The following is an 18,541-nucleotide window of genomic DNA, read 5'->3' on the forward strand; positions in this document are numbered from 1 at the left end:
CCAAAACTGAACACAATATGCCAGGTGAGGCCTCACTAAGGCCCTGTACAACTGCAGTAAGACCTCCCTGCTCCTATACTAAAATCCACTCGCTATGAAGGCCAACATACCACTTGCCTTCTTCACCGCCTGCTGTACCTGTATGCCAATGACTGATAAACCATAACACCCAGGTCTCGTTGCACCTCCTCTTTTCCTAATCTGCCGCCATTCAGATAATATTCTGTCTTCGTGTTTTTGCCCCCAAAGTGGATAACCTCACATCTATCCACATTATACTGCATCTGCCATGCATTTGCCCACTCACCTAACCTGTCCAAGTCACCCTGCAGCCTCCTAGCGTCCCCCTCACTGCTCACACCGTCACTCAGTTTAGTGTCATCTGCAAACTTGGAGATATTACACTCAATTCCTTCATCCAAATCATTGATGTATATTGTAAAGAGCTGGGGTCCCAGCACTGAGCCCTGCGGCACTCCACTCGTCACTGCCTGCCATTCTGAAAAGGACCCGTTTATCCCGACTCTCTGCTTCCTATCTGCCAACCAGTTCTCTATCCACGTCAGTATATTAACCCCAATACCATGTGCTTTGATTTTGCACACCAATCTCTTGTGTGGGACCTTGTCAAAAGCATTTTGAAAGTCCAAATACAACACATCCACTGATTCTCCCTTGTCCACTCTACTAGTTACATCCTCAAAAAATTCCATAAGATTTGTCAAGCATGATTTCCCCTTCGCAAATCCATGCTGACTTGGACCGATCCTGTCACTGCTTTCCAAATGCGCTGCTATTTCATCCTTAATAATTGATTCCAACATTTTTGCATTACTGACGTTAGGCTAACCGGTATATAATTACCCGCTTTCTCTCTCTCTCCCTTTTTAAAAAGTGGTGTTACAATAGCTATCCTCCAGTCCATAGGAACTGATCCAGAGTCGATAGACTGTTGGAAAATGATCACCAATGCATTCACTATTTCTCGGGCCACTTCCTTAAGTACTCTGGGATGCAGACTATCAGGCCTTGGGGATTTATCGGCCTTCAATCCCATCAATTTCCCTAACACAATTTCCCGCCTAATAAGGATATCCTTCAGTTCCTCCTTCTCACTAGACCCTTGGTCCCCTAGTACTTCTGGAAAGTTATTTGTGTCTTCGTTCGTGAAGACAGAACCAAAGAATTTGTTCAATTGGTCTGCCATTTCTTTGTTCCCCATTATAAATTCACCTGAATCCGACTGCAAGGGACCTACCTTTGGCTTCACTAATCTTTTTCTCTTCACATATCTATAGAAGCTTTTGCAGTCAGTTTTTATGTTCCCGGCAAGCTTCTTCTTGTACTCTATTTTCCCCCTCTTAGTTAAACCCTTTGTCCTCCTCTGCTGAATTCTAAATTTCTCCCAGTTCTCAGGTTTGCTGCTTTTTCTGGCCAATTTATATGCCTCTTCCTTGGATTTAACACTATCCCTTAATTTCCCTTGTTAACCACGGTTGAGCCACCTTCCCCGTTTTATTTTTACTCCAGACAGGGATGTACAATTGCTGAAGTTCATCCATGTGATCTTTAAATGTTTGCCATTGCCTATCCACCGTCAACCCTTTAAGTATCATTTGCCAGTCTATTATAGCCAATTCTGAGAATGTGAAAAAGGATTGCGAAAGTGGTAGATGGCTAGAGAAGGTAGCAAAAGGATGGAGATAAGGAATCATGGGTAAATGGCTGACCAAAGATGTCAAGCTGTGATAACTACAATGTCAGCACAAAAAGGGGTTACTCAGAGTTGTGGTCAAACACGAGTTACGCGAAAAAGCAAAAGTTAGACATGAGTCAGACGAGGGGCTGCTATATCCAGCCATGAAATAGGGAAATGCTATGAAAATCGAAACAATAAACACATCCCTGGAGCCCGCCCTATTTGGAGAGTTGTTAGCCTGCAATTGGGTATGCTATGGGGGAAATCGACCAATGATTGTATAAACTGAGTGTCACTTAAATGTGTTCTGCTGTAACAATGTATAAGTGTTGAGCTTTTGTACTGTTACAAGACTTGTCAGGAGAAAGGTGGACAGGCTCGAATCGAGAGTGTTCCCTTTATCTTAACAGGTCCCGGCCGGAGTATCTCTAATAAAGGTCTTATGTTGCTAAGACTAAAAGTGTTCGTGTGTCAGTGAATTCGCTGAAACAGATTGAAGGGAAAAGAATCCAGTATCAACATTTGGTGTCAGAAGTGGGATCTCAACGGACGACTGCCGAAAACTTGCGAATTAAGAGCTAGACTAGCCTTAGACGAGACGAGAGGAAAATGGCCACTGGAGTAAGTATAATTTCAATACTGCTCCAGTTTCCTCCGGTTTCAAAAGTCTGAGGAAAGTTTAGCCACTCGCTGGTTCTCAGGTGGTGTCTGAACGAGATCCAGGTCAATCTGGCGAACACTTTCTAAACTTAGGAAATAAGTGTCCAAGTCAGGTGTGACGTCGACCTTGTATATCACTTGGCCCGTCTAGGCACTGATTGGATTTAATTAGGAAGCCGTGTAGCGACACGAAGAGAAAAATTGCGTGGGCCACATAGAAAAACGCAGAGATTTGGGATTAGTAAGCCGTGTAGCGACACGAAGAGAAAAACGCAGAGATTTGGGATAAGCCGTGTAGCGACACGAAGAGAGAAATCGCTTAGGAAACCGTGTAGCGACACGAAGAGAGAAATCGCGTAGTAAACCGTGTAGCGACACGAAGAGAGAAATCGCGCAAGCCGAGGGGTGACACGGGATTGTGTAAATTTTAAATTGTACTTGCGCAAGGAGTGGTGTCGATCTTGTATATCACTTGGTCCACCTAGGCTCTGGGCAAGCTAAACTAGAACTAATACGGGACGACATGGAGGTAATTTGGATTAATTAGGACCCTGATCCAACGTGCGGCGACACAAGGATGGGTAATTTAGATAAAACTACGAATTCCCTGAAAGGTCATGGATCCAAAAAAAAGAGAGACTCTTGTGAACGTCTGTTTTAAATGCTTGTACGCTTTTTACTGTGGAGAAGGAAGCTTGTGTGGGGAAACCGGGGAATTGTGGTTTGTTTGAGCTCCACCCACTTTTTCAAACAGTGAAAGTTTTTTTTAACCCTTCGTAGTGTTGTCCTGTATGTGGGAAGTTTAAGAGTGTGAACCTTATTGAATTACGTATATTCGGATGATAAGTTATGGAGCCAGGAAATGCACAAAGGATAGGTTTGTTGAGTAAAAAATATATATATATGGTCCCGGTGGTTAAAAAAGGACTTAATAGCCAAATGGAGACAGTACTGTCAAAAGCTGAAAGATGAGTCCCTTCTGTCAAGCTGGCAGAAGAACGCCACTAAACTAGGGCTGTCCTTGACAGAAGGAGGACATGTTAAAACTGTAGACGTCCTAAAGAAAGAGTGCGCGCACGAGAAATGTACTAAGAGTTCCCTTGGGACCTCTGAGAAGGGTAGATAGACTACGTAGTCGAATGGTTGGCTTTGCGTTGACCGAGGCTGATGAGGAAATTGATGAATGGACACAGCCGCGCCCAACGGCGCCTCCTGCAGCCTCTGACCCTTTGTCACAGCCTCTTTCCCATCCCCCTCCACCTTACACTCCGGCGAGAGGAGTTAAAGATAAATGTAACCCTACACCAACGAAGCGACAAGCCCAAACGGACTCCAGTTTATAGATCATCTTCAAACTACTATTTCAGTTTATAATGCAGAATCAAGAGACTTGTGGTCCTTAGTGCAGCAGACCCTGAGCCCGACTGAACACGTCCGGTTCTTAGAAAATTTGTGGCGAGCCACCCATGATGCATTAGTGACTGCTCACCCTAATAATGCCCAGGATCGCCTAAACGCTATCTTTAATGCTCTCAGCAAGAATCTTCAGAAGCCCATCAGTATGGCAGCAGTATTAGAAACTAAACCCAAACGAGAAGAAGCTGCCGACGAATTCATGGAAAGATTTATTGAAATATACGGAGGTCAATCAGGAGATAATGCATTCAGGGCAGGGGACAATTCACCTCAATTCTGCGCTATTCTACTTCAGTGCCTGCCCTATTCGATTGCTCATGCTATCCGTCCAAATAATATGAATCGGGCAGATAACAGTAGAGCCCAAATGGAAAGAGCGGTAAAATATTATTGGCAGGAGAAGAAAGGAGGGGAAGGAGGAGGCGCACCCCTGACCCGGGTCAAAACCGAATATGTGACTAGAAAGGAAGAACCCCCACGGAGAGGACACTGGTCCGACCCAAGGGGATACCAGATGGAACCACAGTACTGTGTAAAGGGATGGATGGATAACCAAGGATACGGATATACCCAACACCCAAATGGCCCAGGCCCTGCTAATTGCGGACCGCCCTACTGTCCCCGGCCTGGTAAGGGAAGAGGTCGGGGCTGGGAAAGACGAGATGGATGCTTCAATTGTGGGCAAGAAGGACATTGGAGTAGAGAGTGTCCCTCCCGTCGGCACGAAAGAGGAAGAGGAAGAGGAGGGGGGCAAGGGGGGAAGAGGACGGGGATCTTACACTAACTTCTCCCAGAACAACCCCTTTGGCCAACCGTCCCCCGATTACGTAACTTGATTGTACAGAGAACCTCCCCGGATGACAAACCGATTTGCCGGTTTCCAGTCCCTAGCACGGCTAAACAAATGCGACAGTGGTTGGGGATGATCAATTACTGCAGATCCTGGATCCCTAACGTCGCCCTGATGACTAAGCACCTTACCCCGTGTACAAATGAGGAAGGCAGCTTTAAAATAAAAATTGCAGACGTCCAAGCCTTTAAGGAACTAAAGACAGCCCTGCTGCAAGCACCGGCTTTGGGCCGGCCCCTCTATGACCGGCCCTTTCAACTGTATTGTACCATCCTGAAAGACTATGCTACTGCTGTCTTAACTTAGAAACACGGGGATAAGCATAGGCCTGTTGCCTACTACTCTTCCAAAATAGACCCTGTTGCCTTGGGGCACCCTGTATGTACTCAAATATTAACCGCCATTTACAATAGCCTTCAATCCACTGCCAACATTACCCTCCAGCAGGATATTGTTGTGTACACCTCTCACTCCGTAGCTGCCCTCCTGGGCCAACTGCAGACTCAACACCTTACCATGGCCAGGCAAAGCAGATATGAGATCTACCTACTGAATAATCCTAAGCTGACCTTTCGGCACTGTACTGCCATTAATCCGGCCTGTTTTCTTACTGAGCCACCCCAAGATGAGGAAGAACCCAGTCATGATTGTTTATCTTTAATTCAGGAGGCCTCGTCGGTCAGGGAAGATTTAGTTGACGTACCAATGGAAGACCCAGACTGTATTATGTATGTTGACGGAAGTTCTTCTATTAATCCAGAAGGTACAGGAATCTCAGGATACGCCATAGTAAACCAGGAGAATCAGGTCTTGGAATCTGCCGCCTTTGAAACCGCCTATTCTGCCCAACAAGCTGAACTATTCGCCCTCACCCGAGCCTGTATCTTGGCCAAAGACCTCAAAGTCAATATCTATACCGACTCTAGGTATGCCTTTGGGGTAGCCCATGATTTCGGACAATTATGGAAAAATAGGGGATTCCTAACCTCACAGGGGAATAAGATATCCCATTGGCAACTAGTATCTGATTTGTTGCAAGCCCTCATGCTCCCTAAACGTATTGCTATTGTTAAGTGCACTGCCCACACTACCGGAAACTCTCCGGTCGATATAGGAAACCGCCGTGCTGACAGAGAGGCTAAACAGGCCTCTTGCGGACAACAAATGGTGGTGCCTAGAATGATGAGTCAAACTAAAAGTCCTGTCAAGGATAAGTTAGCCTCGGAAAAACCAATGCCAACCATCCAAGATGTCATTAAAGCACAGGAGGACGCTCCTGAAAAAGATAAACTGTTGTGGAAAGATTATGGATGTACTTATGACAATGTTTCTAAACTCTGGACCACTCCCGCGGAACAGACTTGCATGTCTGACGAGTTGGCTCTATGGGTTATTGAATGTATGCATTTTGTTACTCATTGTGGAGCAAGGACAACAAGTGACACGCTTTTGGCCACTTGGTGGCACCCTAGACTCCAGATGCTAGCCCAGAACATCAATAGTCGCTGCCTTGTTTGCCAACAGCATAATCCAGGGAAGGGAGTCCCCTGTGATTGGGGTAAGACGCCCCTACCAGAAGGTCCCTTTGAGACATTGCAGTTGGACTACATTGAGTTGCAAAAAGTTCAGTGTTACAAATATGTGTTAGTAATAGTAGATGTGTTTAGCAGATGGATTGAAGCCTATCCTACCCTGGACAATAAGGCTCAAACTGTTGTTAAGGTGTTAATGAGGGAAACTGTTCCTAGATATGGTATCCCAGCTCGACTGATGACCACCTATGTTCTTTCTCTGACTCAGGCTCTGCGACTAGCTCACAACCAGGTTCGAGAGGCTCACCTCGACCTCTCAGTTTTACCTGAATTGTCCCTCGTGGCACCAGGGAAGTATGTCCTGATTAAGAAATGGATTCGAAAGGGTTGGAGCCACGATGGGAGGGGCCCTTTCAGGTGTTACTCACTACCCCCACCGCAGCTAAGGTTGAAGGGAGAAGTGCCTGGGTTCACCTGCACCACTCTAAACTTATTACTTCATAATGAGCCTCTCATTGGTCGTCCTAACCCTTGTTTCTGTTTCAGACTTCCTCTCCTCCATAGCTGAATAAACCACATCCTTGGGGCAGGAAGAAAAATGCCAAGAACACGGCAGGAGAAAGGAACAAGCAGACTTAGCTGTTTTCTGAGCTATCCTTATCTTATTGTTAACTAATGTATAGTACCGTCTAAAATTATTTAAACATGTGTAAGCTAGCAGGTATAATTGTGCTATCCTAGCAGAACTAGAAGGGCTACAGGATAACTTATTTTATCAGACCCATACCCGATTGCATGGTAATCGAACTGTGTGTTATCCACTAGCCCAATCAGTAGAGGCCCTGTTCGTGGCCACCCCTGGGTGGACTCCCCGCAATTTATATACGGCGGATACCTCGGACGCACCCTGTGAGGGACAAACGGGCGAATATAGAAGGGGTATACCGGGAAGATGTGTGGAATTAATAGACTCCTTGAATCCTGAGTGCAGGGGATCCCAGGGAAAGAACGGGGCGGTATGCTCGGACATTGCAAGCTACCCGCTTTGCTTCTCAGGACAAGGGTGGGGTTGTGTATATGCCCTGGTCCCCGGGAACGCCACCTGTGTGCAGACGCAGTGTGCCCGTCAGCACTTCGAGTGCGTAAGGGCCAGTTTACCTGTACCTGTAACGAGCAAAGATGCCTGAACATGACCGCAGGAAGGCAAGTTATCTGCGGTCAGTGTAACGGAACTCATGTCAGCTCAGAAACATGGGCATACCCGTTTGATGCTTACCAATTGGTAGGATCAGGCTCAAATTCAAGGGAACCTAGCAATTGGTGGTATAAGCAGTTCACGAGTGTTAGCAACACCGACGTAAAGTGTTATAGAGCTAAGAAAGGATTCGTGTTCCTCCTCAACGGCACCTTCAAGACAGCAACACCAACCCTCCCGGTCCTCTTTGCAGTAGGAACTATAGGACCACTCACTGTCCCATGCCCCAAAAGGGGGTATACCCAGAGAAAGGAAATAGTTGGTTGGATTGGTTATTTGGAGGATCCTGGGGATCTTATTTAATGCATGGAGCAGTTATTCTCGTTATGATAATAGTTACCTGTTGTCTGATTATTGGTTGCTTTAATTTCTGTTGTAAAGTAATGATGGCAAAATTGGAGCAAACTCTTACAGTCACGGGCTCCCGGTATCTGGTTCAACAGACTAAAGATTTACTCGAGAATCAAGAAGAGTATGAGAAACAAGAATGCGAACGGCTGAATGCGATACTCCTGGAATAATCACCAGGGTTATCATGGAATGATGAAAGGGGGGAATGAGAATGTGAAAAAGGATTGCGAAAGTGGTAGATGGCTAGAGAAGGTAGCAAAAGGATGGAGATAGGGAATCATGGATAAATGGCTGACCAAAGATGTCAAGCTGTGATAACTACAATGTCAGCACAAAAAGGGGTTACTCAGAGTTGTGGTCAAACACGAGTTACGCGAAAAAGCAAAAGTTAGACATGAGTCAGACGAGGGGCTGCTATATCCAGCCATGAAATAGGAAAATGCTATGAAAATCGAAACAATAAACACATCCCTGGAGCCCGCCCTATTTGGAGAGTTGTTGGCCTGCAATTGGGTATGCTATGGGGGAAATCGACCAATGATTGTATAAACTGAGTGTCACTCAAATGTGTTCTGCTGTAACAATGTATAAGTGTTGAGCTTTTGTATTGTTACAAGACTTGTCAGGAGAAAGGTGGACAGGCTCGAATCGAGAGTGTTCCCTTTATCTTAACAGGTCCCGGCCGGAGAATCTCTAATAAAGGTCTTATGTTGCTAAGACTAAAAGTGTTCGTGTGTCAGTGAATTTGCTGAAACAGATTGAAGGGAAAAGAATCCAGTATCAACAATTCATGCCTCAAACCATCGAAGTTACCTTTCCTTAAGTTCAGGACCCTAGTTTCTGAATTAACTGTGTCACTCTCCATCTTAATAAAGAATTCTACCATGTTATGGTCACTCTTCCCCAAGGGGCCTCGCACAATAAGATTGCTATTAGTCCTTTCTCATTACACATAACCCAGTCTAGGACGGCCAGCTCCCTAGTTGATTCCTCGACATATTGGTCTAGAAAACCATCCATAATACACTCTAGGAAATCCTCCTCCACCGCATTGCTACCAGTTTGGTTAGCCCAATCAATATGTAGATTAAAGTCACCCATGATAACTGCTGTACCTTTTTTGCATGCATCCCTAATTTCTTGTTTGATGCTGTCCCCAACCTCACTACTACTGTTTGGTGGTCTGTACACAACTCCCACTAGTGTTTTCTGCCCCTTGCTTGCCATTTCGTAGGTCCACCAATACCGATTCCACATCATCCAAGCAATGTCCTTTCTTACTATTGCATTAATTTCCTTTTTAACCAGCAATGCCACCCTACCTCCTTTTACTTTGTCTATCCTTCCTAAATGTTGAATACCCCTGGATGTTGAGTTCCCAGCCTTGGTCACCCTGGAGCTATGTCTCCGTGATGCCAATTACATCATACCCCTTAACTGCTATCTGCGCAGTTAATTTGTCCACCTTATTCCGAATACTCCTCGCATTGAGGCACAAAACCTTCAGGCTCGTCTTTCTAACACACTTTGCCCCTTTAGAATTTTGGTGTAATGTGGCCCTTTTTGCTTTTTGCCTTGGGTTTCTATGCCCTCCACTTTTAATTTTCTTCTTTCTATCTTTTGCTTCTGCCCCCATTCTACTTCCCTCTGTCTCCCTGCATAAGTTCCCATCCCCCTGCCATATTAGTTTAACTCCTCTGCAACAGCACTAGCAAACACTCCCCCTAGGACACTGGTTCCGGTCCTGCCCAGGTGCAGACCATCCAGTCTGTACTGGTCCCACCTCCCCCAGAACCAGTTCCAATGTCCCAGGAATTTGAATCCCTCCCTTCTGCACCACTCCTCAAGCCACGTATTCATCTGAGCTATCCAGCGATTTCTACTCTGACTAGCACGTGGCACTGGTAGCAATCCTGAGATTACTACTTTTGGGGTCCTACTTTTTAATTTAGCTCCTAGCTCCCTAAATTCGTCTTCTAGGACCTCACCCCTTTTTTTACCTATATCGTTGGTACCTATATGCACCACGACAACTGGCTGTTCACTCTCCCTTTTCAGAATGCCCTGCACCCGCTCCAAGACATCCTTGACCCTTGCACCAGGGAGGCAACATACCATCCTGGAGTCTCGGTTGCGGCCGCATAAACGCCTATCTATTCTCCTTACAAGAGTCATCAGGGGAGGGCAGCAGCACCCAAAGCAGCACCCAAAGCGGTGTATCTGTTTTGCAGGGGGATGACCACAGGGACCCCTGCACTACCTTCCTTGCACTGCTCTTCCTGTTGGCCTTTCATTGTTAGCCACAATGTTACTATCACAATTGCATGAATCCCATCAATCATCCGCTGCAGTTTGACCCATACAAAATGATTGTACACATTTACTAGAGATTCATGGCTGTTCGACCATTACTGCACTAACAACTTATATTTATATAGCGCTTTTAACATAGTAAAAAGTTCCAATGTGCTTCATGGGTGTATTATGAGACAAAAAATTTGACACCGATCCACATAAGGAGAAATTTGGCAGGTGACCTTGGTCAAAGAGGTAGGTTTTAAGGAGTGTCTTAAAGGAGGAAAGCGAGGTAGAGAGACAGAGAGGATTAGGCAGAGAATTCCAGAGCTCAGGGCTTAGGCAACAGAAGGCAAGACTGCCAATGGTTGAGCGATTATAATCTGTGATGCTCAAGAGGGCAGAATTAGAAGAGCGCAGATATCTCAGGGGATTGTCGGGCTGAAGGAGATTACAGAGATAGGGAGTGGCGAGGCCATGGAAGGATTTGAAAACAAGGATGAGAATTTTGAAATCGAGGCGTTGCTTAACCAGGAGCCAATGTAGGTCAGGGAGCACAGGGGTGATGCATGAGCGGGACTTGGTGCAAGTTAGGACATGGGCAGCTGAGTTTTGGATCAACTCAAGTTTACATAGGGTAGAATGTGGAAGGCCAGTCAGGAGTGCGATGGAATAGTCAAGTCTAGAGGTAACAAAGGCATGGATGAAGGTTTCAGTAGCGGATGAGCTGAGACAACGGCGACGACGGGCAATGTTACAAAGGTGGAAATAGGCGGTCTTAGTTATGCTGCGGATCAAAAGCTTATTTCACGGTCAAATGGGACACCAAGGTTGCAAACAGTCTGGTTCAGCCACAGAGAGGGTTGAGGAGAGGGATGGAGTCAGTGGCTAGCGAATGGAGTTTGTGACGGGGTCCGAAAACAATGGCTTCAGTCATCCCAATATTTAACTGGAGAAAATTTCTGCTCATCCAGAACTGGATGTCGGACAAGCAGTCTTACAATTTAGAGACTGTGGAGGGATCGAGAGAAGTGGTAGTGAGGTAGAGCTGGGTGTTTACTCGTGGAGGCTGGGGATTTACCTGACTTCCCAATAATTTTTAATCTCTATCTGAATGTCACCGTTAATACTAGGTGGCCAGGGAGCCGTGTGATACACACAACAATCTGACCAGGGACATACAGACAAAGGGACCTAGTGAGGAAAGTAAAGAGGCAGAGAGAGGAGTAGGGCACAAAAATAATCCCATCCTATTCGGCTTTCAATATTCTACAGTCATAGAAACATAGAAAATAGGTGCAGGAGTAGGCCATTCGGCCCTACAAGCCTGCAGCACCATTCAATAAGATCACGGCTGATCATTCACCTCAGTGCCCCTTTCCCGCTTTCTCTCCATACCCCTTGATCCCTTTAGCTGTAAGGGCCATATCTAACTCCCTCTTGAATATAGCCAATGAACTGGCATCAACAACTTTCTGAGGTAGGGAATTCCACAGGTTAACAACTCTCTGAGTGAAGAAGTTTCTCCTCATCTCAGTCCTAAATGTCTTACCCCTTATCCTTAGACTTTGTCCCCTGGTCCTGGACTTCCCCAACATCGGGAACATTCTTCCTGCATCTAACCTGTCCAGTCCCGTCAGAATTTTATATGTTTCTATGAGATCCCCTCTCAACCTTCTAACCTCCAGTGAATACAGGCCCAGTCGATCCAGTCTCTCCTCATATGTCAATCCTGCCATCCCGGGAATCAGTCTGGTGAACCTTCGCTGCACTCCCTCAATAGCAAGAACGTTCTTCCTCAGATTAGGAGACCAAAACTGAACACAATATTCCAGGTGAGGCCTCACTAAGGCCATGTACAACTGCAGTAAGACCTCCCTGCTCCTATACTCAAATTCCCTAGTTATGAAGGCCAACATACCATTTGCCTACTTCACTGCCTGCTGTACCTGCATGCCAATTTTCAATGACCGATGTACCATGACACCCAGGTCTCGTTGCACTTCCCGTTTTCCTAATCTGCTGCCATTCAGATAATATTCTGCCTTCGTGTTTTTGCCACTAAAGTGGATAACCTCACATTTATCCACATTATACTGCATCTGCCACGCGTTTGCCCACTCACCTAAAAGGATCAGAAAAAGGATCTCATACCCAAGAAATAAAAAAAATCATAAAGGAAGACCGAAGATTGCTTTACATCTGTAATTATGAAAGGAAGACTTGCATTTATAAAGGGCCTTCACGACCATCGGATGTCTCAAAGCGATTTACAGCCAATGAAGTACTTTTACGGTGTAGTCACTGTTGCAATGTAGGAAACGCGGCAGCCAATTTGTGCACGAGCAAGCTCCCACAAACAGCAATGTGATAATGACTAGATAATTTGATTTCTTTGCTATGGTGATTGAGGGATAAATATTGGCCATGACACCGGGGATAACTCCGCTGCTCTTCTTCAAAATAGTGCCATGGGATCTTTTACGTTCACTTGAGGGCAGACAGGACTTCGGTTTAATGACTCATCCGAAAGACGGCACGTCTGACTCTGCAGCTCACCCTCAGCAGTGCACTGGAGTGTCAACCATTTTTTTGTGCTCAAGTCCCTGGACCATGCCTCAGATGAATTATTAATTGATGGTATGCTCTGATTCCACCTGATAAGATTGGCAAAATTAACCTTACTCGCCTACCCCAGTCTTATCAAAACATATAAGATTATGAGGGGGCTTGACAAGGGGGATGCAGGGAGGATGTTTCCACTGTTGGGGGAGACTAGAACTTGAGGGCATGATCTTAGAATAAGGGACCGCCTATTTAAAGCAGAGATGAGGAGAACTTTCTTCTCTCAGAGGGTTGTAAATCTGTGGAATTCGCTGCCTCAGGGAGCTGTGGAAGCTGGGACATTGAATAAATTTAAGACAGAAACAGTTTCTTAAACGATAAGGGGATAAGGGGTTATGGGGAGCGGGCAGGGAAGTGGAGCTGAGTCCATGATCAGATCATCCATGATCTTCTTGAATGGCGGAGCAGGCTCGAGGGGCCGAATGGCCGACTCCTGTTCCTATTTTTTATGTTCTTGTGTAACTCTGCACAAAACCTTTTAAAAAAAACGGAACCAACCAAACCCGGTTAACTCCACAGCCTTGAATGGGCAGAGCAGTTGAAATGGTAGGTCAGTGCAACAAAGGCGGGAGTTTGTGCAAAAGGAGGTGGACAGGACTTACTCCATTTTTCTTCTGGTCTTGTTCTCGTACAGCCCGGCGACAGGCAGAGCCACGTGGCCCAGGAAGTTGTCGATCGGCAGGTGGGTGTTGTTGTGCTTGACGGTCAGGTGCAGCGTCCACCTGTCCGAGTCGTCGAGGACGAAGGGCAGTTGCAAGGTGCACTCCTCCTTCCACTCGGGGCTCAGCGTCTTTCCCTTCACCGATGTCATGTACTTCTCCTGGCCGAGGCGGATCACCGTATAGCAGTTGTTCAGCTTGTTCTTGCCCTTGGACCTCAGGCTCCGCGCGCTGATAACCGTTACTCGCAGGTGCGTCGGGAACCAGTTCTGCTCGATCGAAGACATGAGAGTTGGAGGAAGGGGGGGGGGGGGTGGGGTGGGGGGGAGGAAAGGAGAGGCCGGGAAAATAATTAACAGGGAGAAGGGGACCGGCCGACCGCTGACGGAGACCCTTTAACGGGATCGATGGAGGCCGCGGTGTATTGCATGCTCGCACGGGCACATTGACGGCTGCCGCCCTGCGCGCGTCACTGTCAGCCGCCTTCACGCTTGCGCCGCGCGGCTCCTCATCTGCTTTTGTGACGTCACGGGTCACGCAACTACGCCTGCGCCGCGCGCCTTCATTCACCCGCCTTTTTTCTGACGACACGCGCTAACAATCACACCACACTCCTCCCCGCGCTCTTCCATCCAGCTTTTCCAATGCATCCCTTTCTCCGCGCAGGCTCAGTGATGCGCATTCACCAATGAATGGTCACTGCTTGACACTTGTGTGGGTGTGAATGTTACTTGCCACTTCTCATCCCTAGCCTGGATGTTATCCAGGTCTTGCTGAATGTGGACATAGACTGCTCAATTATCGGAGGAATTGCGAATAGAGCTGAACATTGCAATCATTAGTGAACAGCCCACATATGACCTTATGATAGAAGGGAGGTCATTGATGAAGATAGTTGGACTCAAGGTGCTGCTCTGGTGAACTCCTGCAGCAATGACCTGGGGCTGAGATGGTTTGCCTCCAATAATTACAACCATCTTTCATCAGTGGAGAGTTTGCCCCCTCATTCCCATTAATATCAGTTTTACTAGGGACCTTAGTGCAACAAGTGGTCAAATGCTGTTGTAATCTAAAGGGAAATCACTTTCCCCTCATCTCTGGAATTCAGCCTTTGTGTTCGTGTGTGAACCAAGACTGTAATAAGTTCTGGAGCCGAGTGGTCCCGGCAGAACCCAAACTGAACATTGGTGAGTGGGTTATTGGCGAGTAAGTACCGCTTGATAGTACTGTTGGTGGCTCCTTCCATCATTTTGCTGCTGTAGGCTGATAGGGCAGTAATTGGGCAGGTTGAATTTTTCCTACTTTTCATGGACAGGACATGCCTGGGCAGTTTTCAATTTGTTGTGTAGATGCCAGTGTTGTAGCTTTACTGGAACAGCTTAGCTAGGGGCAAGGCTTGTTCTAGAGCACAGGTCTTCAGCGCTACAGCCAAGATGTTGTTGGGGCCTGTAGCTTTTGCTGTGACCAGTGCACTCAGCCACTTTGTAATGTTAAGTGGAGTGAGGGATATGCTGGGCCATGAGGTTACAGATTATGGTGGTATACAATTCCGCTGCTGTTGATTTCTACAGCGCCTCATGGATGCCCAGATCTGAGCTGTTGGATCTGTTCATCAATTTCACTGAGCACAGTAGTAATGCCGCATGATACAATGGTGGGTCGATGGGACTTGGTATGAATGTGAATTGTGTGATGGCTTTTCCAACCAAAACTGTCACATCTATGATAGGTAGATAGGTGAGGACAAGGTCAAGTAGATTATTCCCTCATGTTGGTTCTCTCACCACCTGTCACAAGCCCAGACTGACAGCTATGTCCTTTGGGACTTGGCCAGTTTGGTCGGTGGTGGTGCTACAGAGCCACTCTTGGTGATAGACATTTAAATCCCCTACCTAGAGTACAATCTGTGCTCTTGCTACCTTCTGCGCTTCCTCCAAGTGGTGTTCAACATGGAGCAGTGTTGATTCATTGGCTTAGGGAGGGCGGTGGGTGGTAATCATCAGGAGGTTTCCTTGCCTATGTTTGAGCTGAAACCATGAGACTTCGTGGGATCCGGTGGCGATGTTGAGAACTTCCTGTGTCATTCTTTCTCCCCACCCCCACCGCCACCCCCCCATATACTGTTGTGCCCAGACTTCTGGTGAGTCTGTCCTTCCAGCGGGCAGGACACAACCAAGAAAGGTGGGATATTATATCAAAGGTACTATATAAGTGCAAGTTGTTTTGAGATGCCTTCTGCCCTCCAGCTCTTTCGCATGTACACACACCTTGCCTGTATGAGCATTTTTCTAACTTTAACTGCTTGTTTACATCTCAGATCCTTATCTTTAAATTTAACTGGAAGAAAATTAAAAGAAAACACACAATGGCTTCTCAGTGACACAAAGTACAGTAGAAAAAAGGAACATATTTGTTGTTTAATCTAATACCAGAGATGGGAAGGATAAGTCATGCCCATAATGAATCAATGCTCTGTTCTTCTGTTAATAAGTATGGCAGGTAATTTCCACAATCAGGTTTGAATCTGCTTTTCTGGGTATTGATGGATTATGGGATAGGCCTCAGTATAGCCAAGAATCAGATAATTGCAGTTTTAAGCTAGGAAACCAGTCCTAGACAATAAGGTCATGTTGAATTTTCCATTTATGAAACCACTCACCAAAGCAGTAAGGGAGGCTCTTGAATGTGAAGGCCCCTGGCTTCAGGCAATGTTTCACAACATTACTTTCTTTGTTCCTGTTCATTAAAGAGCAAGTTACCCTATTACAGCATTCCAATTAAAACCAAATGAGCAAATCTGCCAAATCAGGTCTGCAATAATGTAATGTTAGTGTAAGTAGCAACATAATTTCACTTTCCTCAGTACCTCTCGATTCCAAACCTCCCTGTCGTACTAGATAAAAGGAACAGACACCATTGCTTTGGGAATCAGTCTGATCTTTTATTGTAGCTTGGCGAAATCACATTTGGTGTTGTCAGAATATTTTCAAGTGAAACCTTTCTGGCTGTTTATGGTACATACTTCTGCTGTTGGCAGGTTGCTAGTAAGCTTCAAACTGTCTTTTGTGTCTACACTGAGTTAGTTACTGAGAGCATTGCTTTCTAAACATCTGAAGATACCTGTATTACAATGTTTCCATTACTAAACATCACATTACTGGTGCATGTTGCATCACGGCAATGAAAAGATGCAATTAAAATTCCTTCTCCAAGCCAGCAAAGATTCCCCTTTTAATTTTTTTGTCAATGAAGGAGAACTGACGCTTTTACACTGAGACATATTGGACAATGTGAAATTTTATGTACTCAAGCCTTAACTACATCTGTTTCACACAAAAAATATTACTTGTGTTCACATTCATGGAATGTTCTATGTATTACATATCACACAGAATTTTCCATGTGGATCACGTATGCAATGATACGTATGAAAGATTCTTGCGGATGGATAACCACATCCCTTATTGAGATATACTTGAGATGAGCAGTGAGAGGCTATAGCCATCTATCTGGCAAGCAGCTCTATCAGACACCTTAATCTGAGTGATGCCATCATGTGCTAGTCACCACAACATAAGTCTTTGTTTTTATACAGTCTTAGAGTTAGGACAAAAGATGGTGAATTAGCACCAGGCGAAAATCCTCTAGACTGCAAGAAAATTCGTCCTCGTTACTCAATAAAATGATTGGAGTCTTAAATCAAGTCTAAAAACCCAAGGTCATTGGCATTACACTTAAAAGCTGGACCAATATGGGGTGCAGTCTAATCGTAACTCATGATTTCCACAGACATTTTTCACTATTTAAAGGGGAGATTCATTAATGCTGCAACACCTCATTCTCAGCATTCTTGGCTGTGCAGCTGCCCCAACAACCATAAGAAGATGGACAAGGAGAAAGAGCACTTATTTACAAATCCTCATGGCAGATCGCCGCCCCAGGGAGAGAGCCTGCAAGTTTTCCCATGAACCTTTGGAGGCATTGGTTTTAGCGCTGGAGAGAAGGCGGGCATTCCTGTACCCACCAACTGGCAGGAGGCCCTCGCCACAAGTCTGCCGCACTATGTGGACTGCCCGTCTGGAAGCCCGATTGTCCGACTGCCTCCTCCCTCCCTCCTGTTCTTCGCCTTCTCCCTCCTCATCCTTCTCCTTCTGCACACATGTTCCCGTCTTTCTCACTGCCTACGCTCCCTCCGCCATAGATCCTGGCAGGCGCGGTGGCATGCCAGTACAGTCCCCATTAATCTTAAGTGCTGCAGCGTGAGCTGCTCCAAGTGTGCGACGAGTTTGAGATGGGTGACTGGGTGACGTCATCAAAATTCTGGTCGCCGTTTTGGAGTGTGGGCAGGAACATCGGCGGGGCCCAGGTACAGAGGAGTGGGAAGGTCGGGGCAGATGAGTGGCGAGTGTTTGTGGCGAGATGCGGTGAATGTTTATGGTGGAGGAGCGACAGATGAGGGTACTGGGCCCAGAAGAGCCGAGGGCCCAGGGGCAGCATGGGCCAGCCCACACTGCGATATGTGTATGCACTGCGTCCGTGCAGCGGAGCGGGTCTCCAGTTTTCTTGGTTGATCCTTGCCACTGGACCAAGACCTAACTCTGTAAAGCCCGTGTGGTGGCTGGTGTGCAACGGCCACTGCACATTAAAGAAATTCACGCACAGGCATCTTCCACCCCCTCAGTTGGAGTTCAGGACTGGAACATCAAGTCCTTCATCGAAACACCTGTGAACTCGTGAAAGCAAGTCATCCTCGTTCGAGGGACCACCTATGATGATGATGATGATAAGTGTTGCAGTTTGAATCTTTGAAGAATAAATATTGCTACTTTGTACTTGCCACAAGACTCCTGATACAAAAGAACCTTGAAATTACTCAATGAAACTGTTGCAGTAGCTAAAACTAACAAAAAGCCACTGAAACGGCGCTAATCTGATAGATGCGAGTGATTACTGATGATCACTTTCAATAATGTCCCAGCAGCCGGCTTCCTGGTGCTGCATGCCAGCTCTGCCTGTTGGTGTTTACTCCAGGTGGTGAGGTAAGTGGCTAAAAGCAATTTGGGAAATTGGGCATTCAGTGAGCGTTGCACACTCACTGACATCACGATATCCCTGGCGTTGAGGTCCCTGGTGATTATTGTTACCAGCAGCGCTACATGGATCCCTATTTGGCGAGTGGTGCTGGATTCGCCTCACCCT

At 46.3% G+C, this 18,541-nt stretch overlaps 1 protein-coding gene across 4 annotated transcripts in view; it reads right to left on the reverse strand.

Moving 5' to 3' along the window:
- LOC139262963 (rab11 family-interacting protein 2-like) overlaps positions 1-13,859 on the reverse strand; it is a 34,958-nt gene extending 21,099 nt beyond the window's left edge. For all 4 annotated transcript variants that reach the window (XM_070878350.1, XM_070878349.1, XM_070878352.1 and 1 more), the window contains exon 1: positions 13,286-13,859. In XM_070878350.1, the coding sequence (XP_070734451.1) occupies positions 13,286-13,629 (344 nt within the window). In that variant the 5' untranslated portion in view covers positions 13,630-13,859. The remainder of the gene's footprint in view (positions 1-13,285) is intronic.
- Positions 13,860-18,541: the final 4,682 nt, after the last annotated feature.

The sequence above is a fragment of the Pristiophorus japonicus genome, chromosome 4 (assembly GCF_044704955.1).
Source record: "Pristiophorus japonicus isolate sPriJap1 chromosome 4, sPriJap1.hap1, whole genome shotgun sequence".
Classification (NCBI taxonomy): Eukaryota; Metazoa; Chordata; class Chondrichthyes; family Pristiophoridae; genus Pristiophorus; species Pristiophorus japonicus.